This window comes from Cydia pomonella, chromosome 18 (genome assembly GCF_033807575.1).
Source record: "Cydia pomonella isolate Wapato2018A chromosome 18, ilCydPomo1, whole genome shotgun sequence".
NCBI lineage: Eukaryota > Metazoa > Arthropoda > Insecta > Lepidoptera > Tortricidae > Cydia > Cydia pomonella.
The window spans coordinates 17,459,858-17,473,821 of NC_084720.1; the positions used below are offsets into that span (position 1 = coordinate 17,459,858).

The window sequence follows — 13,964 nt, forward strand, 5'->3', positions numbered from 1 at the left end:
TTGAGGTGTTCCCTCGCTTCCTCATGGAACCCATCGTCAGACCTTTACCTTGACACAAAGGTTCCTAAAAACCTTGGTACTTGAAACTTACTCGCTACAAACTTAACAAAGAAGACAAATCACGCGCGTGGAAGAGTTCTGTTTCTGATCAACATCAGCAGTTCCACTTCACCAAATGTACTTACTTACCACCCATTTATTTAAAACAGTACCTAGGTACTCCATTTTGATGCCGCCAGCTTGAAACTTCAATGGCCTCAGTGTCCGATGAACAACTTAAAAATGCTGAAAGTAATAACAATTATAATAAGTTGGGGAGTAGCGACCTTACACACCCGAGTGCTCCTGGGGAGTTCTGTTACCGGACATACAATAATAATAACAATAAATAAATATTATAGGGACATTCTTACACAAATTAACTGAGTCCCACGGCAAGCCGAGAAGGCTTGTTTTGTGGGTACTCATACAACGACATAATAATATATAATATACAAATACTTAAATACATAGAAAACATCCATGACTCAGGAACAAATATCTGTGCTCATCACACAAATAAATGCCCTTACTGGGATTCAAACCCAGGATCATCGACTTACTAGGCCAAACCGGTCGTGAAAAAAGAGCAAAAAAAAAGAAAAATATGTCAAAAGAAAATGCGATTTGGAAACGTTATTCGCCACTTAATATATATCTGGTTCACAGCATTTATTTGGTGCTGATATAATGCCTGCAATATTACCTACCCGAGTACATTAAAATATGAATAAATTATCATAAATTCAAAAGATGGTCCCTATAACAGTTCATTTTTACATGGAAAAATGGCTTTCATATAAAATGTTTGTCAGACATATTTTTGGAAGTATAGTATAATCATTAACTTATAAATATAGGTAACATTTCACGAATAAAAATACGGTAACACATATTTTTAATTATTTTTTTAACTTATCCTACGCAAAATAGAATTGGAGAAACTGACATAGGGACTCTCATTCGACACGACACGTATAGTAAAGTATGAATCCGCTCTAAGTCCCCTTACATAGACAGTGGGAAGTAAAATAATTCTTGTTCTGAAAACAATAAAATGTAAAATGATTAGGTAGGACAATCCAAACTTCTAAGGTCGCGTAGATCAGAAGTAGATATGAATTTGTTCGACAATACGATAGGAAACTTTTCAGCATTTACATTGGCGCATTTTTTTCTGGAATACTATCTAAATTACACTTTGTATATATGCTACATTTTTTATATAATTTGGAGCCTTTATTTTCCATGAAGTCGAACGCTATATAGCAGCTATACGAGAAAAAATAATACTTTGATCTTACCTACCCCATGAATAGTGAAGATGATCAAGGAGCATACTCTCTGAGATCAATGGAATGGAGTGCCTTTCGATTGGAGAAAATTATAGCGTATTAGAAATATACTATTTTGTAATTACAATGTTGAATATTTTAAATTGCGTGTTTTGACAATTATTGTTGACAATATTACATTCAGAGTCATCTTGACATAACTTTAGAAATCCATAAACTAGTCTATACTTTTTAAAATGATGGAGTAAGACTGACGAGATTACCGCGATGTATAAATGTTTTACGTCAAGAAGAATTTTGCTTTAGAGCGACATCTGGCGTTGAGTAGAAAAGTTAAGGCGTAATTAACTACAATTAATTAACTCATTAAATTGTTTTATTTTGGTCCCTGCAACGATTTGACCCCAGTTATATTATACGAAAAATAGCTTATAAAAATACTTTTCACATGATATACATGGCATTTGTATACACTCTTATTTCGCTGTGTATCAAGTAATTTTTAGAATGACGATTTTTTAAAACTGTTCATTGTGTCCCTTTAAATACTTTATCATTGGTGTTGATACAAAAAACATAAAGCATTTTTTATATTCTTTCGAATAAAATACGCTAAAACTTTTTATATCCCGCGTATAAGGAAATATAACTGCTTATATGCGCAACTTCTTTTTTTATATAGCTCGGTCCCTGCAAGTGGTCCAAGGTTGGTGCCATACAATAAAATAATACTACGATTAAGAGCTTTAAAACGACATATGTCTCAACAGTATACATCCATGGGACACTCCCCATACAAAAGTGCCCATTGTCCTTTACTGCCATCTTTCGATATATGATTAAAACTTTTAGAACGCCATTTGACTTTGATACTACGCCATTTCACTGATATGTGTTCAATTTGGGTCTGTATTGTTTTCCATAGAGTTATAAGTCATAATGTATTTTTTGTCCGCATTTTCGTTAGTCATAATTTGTTTTCTCTCTGAAACCTAACCTAACCTATCTATAGGATAACCTTACGAGAATACTGAGAAGTTAACGGTTTCAAAATTGAATTATGACTAATGGTAATCTGACAATTATAACATTATGACTCAATATTTATGTCAAACAAAGCCATCCGGTTTAATTTGTTAAATATCAAAAATTGTCGTCAAGTATCCCAGATATTGGGGTATAAAACGATCACGACAAAATGAGATTGTAAGGTAAATCATGTATCTTGGTCATGTTACAAGGTGTGAACAAACAATGTCGAATTTTGTCTTAGTCAACAAATACGACATACGACACAACAATGGGCTGAATTACGGTTTAATAGTCATAACGCACGCATGTTGTCGCAGACAGCTGTCTAAAGTGTACGTTCCAAATTCAACCGTAAATACTCTACGATACGGTTGAAAATAACAAGGAAAATGGGTTTATTACGTACGTCAAAGTTCAAACATGCGGCCAGCTACAGGTGTTGGGAAATGTGTTTGTCATTTTGGGTTGGACTGCATATTGCGTACGGTCCTAGACTATTTACGGTTCAAGCTAATTTGGATGTCAATACTAACGCTATGACAAAACCCTAAATGGCTCTAAAGTCCGTGCCTGTAGATTGTACCATTGTTGTACATATGTATTATTATTTTCAAAATACCAGGACACGCACTTTGCGTTTTGAGAATAGTGGCTTAGGTCAAATATTTTGGAAACTCCTTGTTGGCTACGAGTTGATTTCAATCGTGAAACAGCTGGCTCTCAAAAACTATCCCGATTGCATATACCTACTGAGGGCCATTAAACTAGACAACCAGATAAGCAGTTCCATTCCGTCCACACAACAGTCAATAGTAACCCTTGTTTATTGCAAATACATAAAAGTGTTACAAAATGTGTTCGGTGAATGTAGGTGTCCTTGGCGCCCGTTGCGTCAGCGGTCGTTGCCCGATCGATCGCTCCCCCCACCCCCGCTCGCTTCCGGGAGCCTTGACATAGAATAATGATGGTGTTTTGTTTTTTAACGTGGACGCAGTTATCTAATTCTAATGCAATGAGGGGATGATGGGCATGATGGCCTTTATTTGTGAAACAGACCCTATATGTACTGAAACAAATGTAGTTAGTTATTTACGTAAAGTAATTGATAACGTGTAAAAATCCCTTTTTGGTTACAAGATCTTTGTCTACAAATAATAGTTAAATTAAATTCGTAATTTTAGAGTTTTCACGATAGCATCCAAGTAGAGCTAGAATCTGAAGTTCTGAACCACCTTTGGCAACTTAATCCCTAGAATTGATCCAGACACATATTACGAAAGCTACTACTATAATAATAATAAACGTTTTCCAACCTAAAGGGAAAACTAAGTTATTTTATTGGGCACTATCCTAATGCAAACTACCTATTCCACCGAAAATATTTCGTGTAAAATTGCCAGCAAAGATAATACAATAGAACATAAGTAGTATTTTACTGTAAATATCTTCTATTGACCGGTGACCGAGGAGCTGGCGGCTTCCTCGTACAACGTATCAGCATTGCGATACAACGAGGAAATGCCGCCAGCATCCTTGGTGCAATGACTCAAGGGCCTATTTTAGATTTAAGCTAGTTATTAATTTAGTTTAGTATTTGTACAGTTACTGTACTCCTCTGTGTATATCTATTATGTAAAGACAAGCTTAATGTCTTACCATATGTAGGTATAGGTACCAGACTGTCCGATGGACTTACACCACAGGACTTCAGTGTTATGACATGCAATAGATCTATGGAACGTCCAAGCCATTGGTTTTTAAAACAGGGGTGACAGTTACAGCTTTGTATCCTAGGCAGGCTCCATAGCAAATTAGTTTCACTAGTTCTGTATTCATCAGAACTGCACCTCCTTTCAAGGGTGAAAGTTACAGATTTCGTGATTTTTAGGTTGTTTGTATGTTAATCCTGGTCTCCATACCGTATTTAAGCTTTCAAAAACATCGGAAAGTACCTTAGAGGTTTGTGCCAGTGAGTGAGTGGTTAATTCGACGTATTTTAAGTATTGATAAAATCTAAAATATTAAAGCTAGAATTTCATGTCATCCTGTGAATTTTTAGCTCTCTGGTATTAACTGGGAGTTTTTTAGCTCTCTGGTATTAACTGGGAGTTCCGGGACGAAGCTATGAGGGTTTGAAAATGAGACGAAACGGTTCCAGAAAAGGTGTAGTGCCCTGCCTTTTTTTTCGTTCGGAAATCAGAATTCATCGCATTTATTCGTGATAAACTGTATACAAATATATAAAAACAACAAGGAAATTTAAACATAAATAAATAAATATTATAGGACATTATTACACAAATTGACTAAGTCCCAAAGTAAGCTCAATAAGGCTTGTGTTGAGGGTACTTAGACAACGATATATATAATATATAAATATTTATAAATACATAGAAAACACCCATGACTCAGGAACAAATATCCATGCTCATCACACGAATAAATGCCCTTACCAGGATATGAACCCGGGACCATCAGCTTCGTAGGCAGGGTCACTACCCACTAGGCCAAACCGGTCGTCATAAAATAAATAAATCGTTTACCACGAAATGGCAGCATAAATGCTAACCCAAAAGTCAACGCTGATCTTCCGGCGAGACCATTTGTGTGTCGAACGCAGCTGTAACGACACGGCCCTAAAACTGAACCGCGTTCGTGTTCGGCTACTCGGACAGCATATGCCTGATTTTAAACTTCTTGCTTACATCTGCTGAATTCTTTCTTCCATTCATTAGTAATGTAAACGGTAAATCTAACGAGTAGGTATAGGTATCTCTCTCCTCTCTTATTAACCGTAAGACCTAGCTACTCGTAAACGTCTATTGTCGCTACAAGACTCCCAGGTTGACTAGGTGCGAGAGCTCGGCACTCGGTCAACTAGCCCCTCATGCTCTGAATTAGCAGAGGGGTCAAGAGAACGCGGCCGCGATTTGACAAGCTATTTATACGTAGAGTTGCGACATTTGCACTAACTGACTGATTGACCGTCGGTAGACCTTATGTGTTTGTAATAAGGTTTAACTTTAGTAACAGTGGAAGATACCTACTCTAACACTTGGGACAATTTTTGTATCTCACATCCCAGGTGGGTACATTTTTTTTAGAGGAAATATTTACACCTCCGGCAAGACTCAACTTACGAATACCGGTCCAATCGCTTCGGCCAACTGAGCTACGGAGGCCTACCAGCTGCGGCAGCATGGTTCCATTTTTAACACTTGTCACTATACCCGTCACTTTCGCGCTTACATACTTGTAAGAACGTGACAGGCACGGTGACAAATGATAAAGAGTCGACCATCTTAGCCCTACAGATGTGTGCGAATTTTTCCATTCATTTTCTTAATACCGGTAGTAGGTAAGTACCGCGTTGGCAGACCGTACAAATGTTATTTTAAACATCAAACTTCTATGAAATTTTTACGTTTAAATAACACTTACACCGTCTGGGCTATCATAAAGGTTAAACTGTGGCCCTAGTGAAAAAGGGTACAAGTCTCTGGCAGTTTAGGTGTATAAGGGCATAAGTGTTACGTGGAACTTACACCCCTTTACACCTGCGCTGCCAGAGACTTGTACCCTTTTTCACTAGGGCCACAGGTTTGTTTTTATGTAAAATCCTACATCTTTATCAGTTTATATTACCATGGAGGCAATTGCTAACAATAATCGTTTAGGTACTTGAACGATAAGCAGCGATAACAACAATAAGGGCATGGTTTCAGTAAACCTACAAAAGAGCCCATGTTTCAGTAAACCTACAAAAGTTAAGCGTCACCCGACGAAATTATATCAAGGACGGGCCTTACGGGCACTAAGAATGCTGCTATTTCAGCGGTGTCACTCACGAATTCGAGCCATACGCGCAACGACCAATCGCGCGCGTGATGCGAACTCATCGACCAATCGCATTGTGGCGTTAGACTGCACGATATTGGCTCGAATTCATGTGCGTGACACCGCTGCACGCGCTGTACTGGCCCCATTCTTATTGCATTTCATTATTTATATATTAGATATATGCAAGGGCGTAGCATACTAGGAGGGGCAGACGCCGCAGAGGGGCATACATTGTATGTAAAATTTGTTTGTTTAAACTTTATTGCACAAATTTACAAAAAAAGTACAAATGGCGTACTTAACGTCTTGAGGCATTCTCTACAAGTCAACCATTGGGCTACAAAGAAATAGTTTGGTGCAGGATTGTAAAGAGTTGATATGGAAATAGACACAAGTCGAGACTACTACGAGGTCTACGAGTATGACACACTAAATTTCGGGCCAGCTGCCCCCTGCCTGTACCTGGCTTCGCCCATGGATATATGTCAATGCCTTTAGGGTCCCGTACCTCAAAAGAAAGATCTGACCCTTGCTTGGACCTTGGCAAGGTTTCTTAATAGGTAGTTCTTACATGTATGTAAACTCAAATGAATGATAAGAATATTTGTGACCTCATTCTATAATCGTAGATCTATCAGTCACTGACACTGGCTGTCCCATGGTAGATAGATAATTAATTATATGAGTCAACAGATAACATGTTCCATGGAATAACAAGAACTTTGAAAATTAATTATTTAATGGTAGTCGGACCAAATTAACTATGCATGGAATTTGCAAATTTTAGGAAACACAAAAAGCCGCAAATGTTAACACTCTCTAGGGTTCATTTTATAGACGACTTAAAGAGCCACATGCGGCTCGCGAGCCGCGGATTGCCGACCCCTAGACTAGACTAGCCAAAAAATTGGCAAAAGCTGTAAAAACAGAAACTATTTTAACATTTCTAAGCTCAAAATGAGCTATCTATTTTTAATGGTAAGTTTGGTAATTATTTTACAATAAATAAAGTTATGAATACACGAAATCATACCCACGCCCAAAACCCGGATGTATAGTTATTATTGTCAAATTTCTATAAAAATATGACAATTATAATAACACTTTCACTTGTTCCGTTCAACTTGATGCAGACTTAGCTTAGGCGGAACTGTATGATGGAACTTGAAAATGTTTGAAACGGGTAAATAAATTGAAAAATGATCAAGGAATTATAGGATCCTTTTAATTTTTAATACTTAAATCCATTACTACATCTTTATATTCTAACTCTGACCACACATCTGTATTTATTATTGCCACATTATGGCATTACAGGCATATGTACTAAGAAAAAACCAGACAAGTGCGAGTCGGACTCGCCCACCGAGGGTTCCGTACTTTTTAGTACTTATTTGTTGTGCTTAAATTTCAACTGTCTAGCTATCACAGTTCACGAGATACAGCCTGGTGACAGACGGACGGACAGACAGCGGAGTCTTAGTAATAGGGTCCCGTTTTACCCTTTGGATACGGAACCCTAAAAAAAATTTAGAATTTTCAATAAAACAGGTTTTCCATTCTTACAATGAGATAGGACATATTTAAGGTAGATCTTTTAATGGACTGCACAAGTCATCCCTGAAACATTAATCATGCTATATGGGTCATTCTAAGGTAAGACAAGGGTGGAGGACCCGTGCGAAATCGCCTTTTCATGCAAACGTAGTCCTCATTTTCCTCTCTGGATATTCACATTATTGAAAATATTTTGACACAGTTTGTTGTATATCAGCCACAGCTATGTTAGATTTTTTTTCGAATTTTTTATTATTATAGGAGTTAGAAGCATTTAAAAATTTGTATGAAATCTGCTCCTAATTTTTACAATAATCAAAAAATCGAAAAAAGTCAAACATAGGGGCATAGCTGTGCTTAAAATACATCAAATTATGTAAAAATGTTTTCCAAAATATTAATATGCAGAGAGAAAAATGGGGACTACGTTTGTATGGAGAAACAGCCATCCCCATTCGTCTTACAGGTAATTGCTTGTATAGAAAATGCGGCATGACATAAATATTAAAAATTCGATCTAATTATACAATATTTTTATTAAAACAACTCTTCTATGTACACCAGTAATTTTTTGAATTTTTTAGTTTTTAGTCTTTTTCTATGTAATTGCAGAGAGTAGTCTCTCCCCTGATCTCTTCAAAAACAAGAATAAAATGAGAATTGGTAGGGTTATGATGGGTTTGGGTCCATATGTGTGTTTCTGAATCTATCCTGGCCAGTTCATCTGCTGCATCGTTTCCTCTTGAACCACTATGCCCCTTTATCCATTTAACTGTTACTTTGTTGCCTTCGTTACTCACTTCTTGATGACATTCGAGTATAAGCTCTGAATTAAGTTTGTCCGTGCAGTGCATAGCGCTTGAAGTACTGATTTACTATCTGACAGTATTAGTATATTTTGGTGTTTTACTTGTCGTCTTTTTATAGCATTGCAAGCATTCATTCATTCAAATATACTTTATTCATGTAGGCCTAGCAACAAGCACTTATGAATAGTAAGACAGTATTACATATAATTATCTTAATCTAATTATCAGAGCAATTTATTGATGTGGTAAATATTATTCCATATATAATACTAATGAATATAATTCATAGATCAAATTTAATACTAAAAATTTCACAAAATATAGACATACAAAAAAAAAAGCTTCTACTATTCCTACACATTCAGCTTGGAATACCGTGTTGTGTACACCCAGGGGTTTTGAGATGTGTATGTTCAGGTCCTCCGAGAAGACACCAAATCCTGTCCCTTCATTTGTTTTTGAGCCATCTATGAATATTCTTAGGTTTGTTTAGTCTAGTCCTTCTTTCGGATCTGCTGTTAATAAGAGTGTAAGTGTGTGATATAGAGTGTAAGTAAATGACAATTTGAATCCGTTTTGACATTTTTATGGGATTCGTTAGCATGTATATTTATTATTGTTGAATATTTATATTTTCCTAGCATGTAAGTGAATTTGTGTGCTGTAAGCTTGCATAGTGTTCAATAAATAAAATAAAATAAAATCAATATTAATATTAATTTACGAAATATACCAATTTAACAGATCTAAGGGATATAGACCTGGATAAAATTACTGATTTATCGTAAAAACTGGAAAGGGACAAACCAGGGGAGACATTTTGCATGTTTGAAGTGTCATTATGAAGTTCATTAATGAATTAAAATTAACTGTCCATAAAGAAAATGCAATCTATTAAGGGATACTAACATATATCATAATTATTTTTTTAATTAGGAAATTGATAATGGACATTGTTAATACCTATTGTCCTTAACAACTAGCAACAAATACTTCTTAGTCCCCTATTTTTGATTAAATATAATATTAATTAATTTGATCTCGAGAGATCTCCCCAAGGTGACATGAAAAGTTTTCTGGAACAGGATTTCTTGAGGATTTGGGTTAGCAGAACCACTATGGCATGCATACCCGTCACGCAAAACAGGCGCAACTGGCGCAAGTCGCTGAATTGCGGAAAAAAAAATGAGAAAAGAAAACGTTAGTAAATTTACTTTGTCTTCAGAATAAAATAAATGAATTAATGAATTTATAAATGTTTTTGAATAGTGCCACGAGAAAATAAATTACATGATTAAATAGAAAGTATTTTGTTTGACTTTGTTGTAGTTGTACTTACATCAACAAACAGCGCCACCTATGTTAGCGCGTGACTGAACTAAAATACAATGGCAGCCATCTTGTGCTGTGCGGAATCGAATGTCATGTTGCTGTCATTTCGACGTTTTACAAAAGTCATCGGGATTCCGATGACAACAATAAACAAACCAAAACCCTTGGCCAATAAGATTTATTAAACTACCAGGATGCTTGCTATGCACTAACACAAACATGTATAATATTGATCGAACGTAATCTGTAGCCTACGTAGCATCTGGGCGAGTTAAAAATAACCCTCGCACGTGCCAAATCACACTTTACGCTGCCGTATTGTGCTCTACATAGTTTAGAATAGGAATAACTTGCTTGTTTGTCTATAAATGACCATTCGGCTCACTTTTCATGCATAAATAGCTTTTAAAATGTACATAACTAGGTACGTATTGATAATACAAGCAGCTAATGGCGCATTGGCGCCATTTTAGTTTTACGAGATGGGGCGATGTAGGTGACGTAACAGGTCTAAATTCCTGTGCCAAGGATTAATCGGCAGTAGATATTATGGGATAAATCATTTTTAATGCGATTTTATGCGGATAAAAGCGTTGTTTTCCTATGAATGTCATGTTGACGTATGTCAATTTGACAAGCATGGCCATAACGTGGCGTCGTTTTTGACCGGCTTACCTCCAGGCGACATTGACTGTTGTCTGTTGGCCGCTCGAGCAGCATCCCTGATGATTTCCCGGGTTAGCTCCCTAACGTCACGACGCTGCTGATACGCCATTTCGGGCCGGTCGCGTTGCTCTTGTGCTATGCCGGCCGTAGGAGGTAACATTGTTACACACTCAATCCATCCGAATATTGTTTTTTACACTCAATCACACGTATATCACTAACAAAGTTCACCAACAGTCCAAAAGTCACGAATAACCGATTGGATAACGTTCAAACAAATTAATTCTTCATTGAACTACGCACAGCAAGCAAAGCAAAACGAACTGAGCGCGACTGTCGTACGGGGGACGGCGGGAAGCCACAGCGCCGCCGCGCCGCTATCCTTATCCGACTTACACGGATTCGTATATCGTGCTCGCTCGCACGGCAACGCTTCGGTGACAGTTGGAGTATTAAATGTCAAAACAAAGCGTGGTTGATTATTATTAAAATGTCAAACAGTAAGCAACCGTTTCAGATCAGTTGCGCCATCTAGCTTTCTTTATGCGATTTTTTTTTGTCCTTAAGCTGTAAAATGGTGATGATATTTTATTATAGATGGCGCGACAAGTGACAAACTGGACAAACCTTTATTGTAAAGCTTGTTGAAATTAATTCAGAGGGCGTTCGCGTCCGTACAGTATACCGGGTAATTGCTAATAAACGTGGTAAACCAGAGGGCCTACCGCAAAAACCGATATTCGCAAATTGCGGAGATCTTTCTCTTTTACTCTCACTAAGACGTAATTAGAGTGACAGAGAAAAATGCCCGCAATTGACGAATTTCGATATTCGCGGTAGGCCCTCAGCATAATTGATGCACATTTTGTCACTTTGCAAATAAAGTAAAATTATTATAGTGCAAGTATTTACTTGCACTATAATAATTTAAATCAAAATTACACCTGCCATAATATTAAACAAAAGATAGTGTAGTTAGGTATTAAACAATAATAATATAAGATCTCATTTTAACTACCTAAATTTGTTTGTACTTTGCAATCAGCATGGGTACGGTGACACATTGTCATTCTCCTTGCGTACAATGTATAAACATAAACTTAAAACGCGAGATTTTGCGTAAACAGTACTGTGATGATATGTACTATGTACCATGTAGTTTGATATTGTTATAGTATGTATTATATATTATGTTTGGATATAATATGTTATCGGAGTGAAGTAAATTAATAAAGAATTATAATCTACATACGACGTCGCGTAGGTACCCCATTAATATTAATGTAGGTACTAAGTAATATTACTATACTATTATTAATAATAAGTAATAGTACTACTGTACAGAGAAGAAACTTCCTACAAAACCGAATTTTGACCGAGATTCAGGGACGAATCTTGCTGTCCCTTTCTTATATGTATGGTGCTATCCCTTTCGGCTATTTAGGGTTGTCAAAATTCAAGTCATTATCTTATCTGTGGCCGTACATGCAAAGGGAAGTCATATTGTTGTGCCAAAACCCTAATAATTGCTCGCAGCAATGCTGAACCGAACGGAGCCGAGAATAACCGAAACGAAACAGTTTCGCCCCCCTGCCCATATGTTATTGTCTGCCGCACACAATCATAATGAAAGCTAAATAAACCTGTCGTCTACCAAGCTGTGAAAAGAAAGAGTGGGAACTCCATACATACATCAGTTTTCTTACCAAAACGCAAGGATTTTCGCGGAATTTAGGTAGGTTAGGTACTGCTAGTTGACAATAGATGGCGCGACGAGTGAAAACTCTAACGTTCAACAATTTTCAGGTAATATTATAACTGGAACTCTATTTTCAACTCCTTCTGCTTGTAATATTAGTTGTAAATTGTTTTGGTAATACAATTTTCAAGTGTCAAGTACTGATAAATCCACTTGTGAGAAATCGTTAGAAGAAGTTTGAAACTGATTTTGTATGTTTGCATTGGAAGTTACATAGATGATGATTGATTATGTATCTCACGGCAGGGATCGGAACCGGTTTTTTGCAAAAACATCGAAATAACCATATATTTCGGTTTATTTTTTAAAACTCATTGTGTATTGTATTATGCAATTTTTAAATTTTATTTTGTATTGTATTATGAGCCAATTAGTTACCCTACTACTACTACTTATATATTTCATTTCAATGTGTGTAAAAACGGTTTACTTTTTCTAGTACTTAAATATCAAAATCTGTTATATTACGATGACATCATACCAAAAGTCTACTTATGTAACATTCTCTACTCAAAAAAAAATTACAAACTTGCATCTCATTTCACAATATCGTATTTACAGAACGCGATAATTACCTCGACCTGGCGTCACGTGACATTACTTTGTAAACTACTAAATAATAGTAAGCACATCCAAATTACATTTTCTTTCAAAATTCAATTTGTTAACAACAAAAACATGATTATTGGACTGCTGAACCCTGGATCTCTTGGCACGCGTCATGACGAGTTTCTTGTTGCTTTGTCGAGGCATAATGTCGATATAATGGCGATCAACGAGACTTGGCTGCGCGCGGGCGAGGAAGGCCGCGCGCCCGCGCCCCCCGGCTACCGCCTGCGCCACATCCCGCGCCCTGCGGACGTCAAAGCGCGTGGCGGGGGAGTTGGATTCTATATCCGAAAGGGAGTTACTGCGCGAGTCATTTCTCACCCGCCAGCACAATCAGTAGAACAAATGTGGTTAGGCCTTAGCATCAGTGGTACTAAGTTCGCGATTGGCACCGCCTACCGACCGCCGTGGCTCAACCCTGACTTATTTTTTGATGCCCTGACCGAAAGCATTGCTTCCATTGGTAGGATCGACAACTTGATACTACTGGGCGATTTCAATATCAATATTATGGACATCCAAGAAGCTAGCTCTAAGAAAATGTTAGAGTTCTTACACTGTATGAATCTTACACAACATATAAAACAACCAACTCACTTTACGGATCACAGTGAAACATTAATTGATGTTATTTGTTCCAACATGCGCGTAAGCAATGTGAACGTAAATTATATTCCGACACTTAGTAGTCACGCGTTCCTCACGTGTGAAATACATGTAAAGAAACAACGAATTCCCCGCAAACTACTGACTTACAGGCCACTAAAAGATATAGTACAGGATAATTTAAATAATGACATACATTTTCTGGCGTTAGATAATCCTATGACAGGAAATGTGAATGACATGGTTAAGCATTTTAACCAAGGCTTAATCATGTTATTCAACGTTCATGCACCTGTCAGACGGACTTACGTGAAGGACTGCTCGTTCCCTTGGATCACTTATACCATTAAGGAAATGATAGTATACTTCCTGTGGTATCAAAAGTATTGGAAAAAGTTGTTTGCGTTCAAATGACAGAGT

General features: G+C 37.0%; 1 protein-coding gene across 1 annotated transcript in view; it reads right to left on the reverse strand.

Annotated features, from left to right (window-relative positions):
• Window positions 1–11,477, reverse strand: part of LOC133527475 (iroquois-class homeodomain protein IRX-5-like) — a 36,557-nt gene extending 25,080 nt beyond the window's left edge. Inside the window, exon 1 of the mRNA XM_061864501.1 lies at window positions 10,580–11,477. Within this exon, the coding sequence (XP_061720485.1) occupies window positions 10,580–10,730 (151 nt within the window). The 5' untranslated portion in view covers window positions 10,731–11,477. The remainder of the gene's footprint in view (window positions 1–10,579) is intronic.
• Window positions 11,478–13,964: the final 2,487 nt, after the last annotated feature.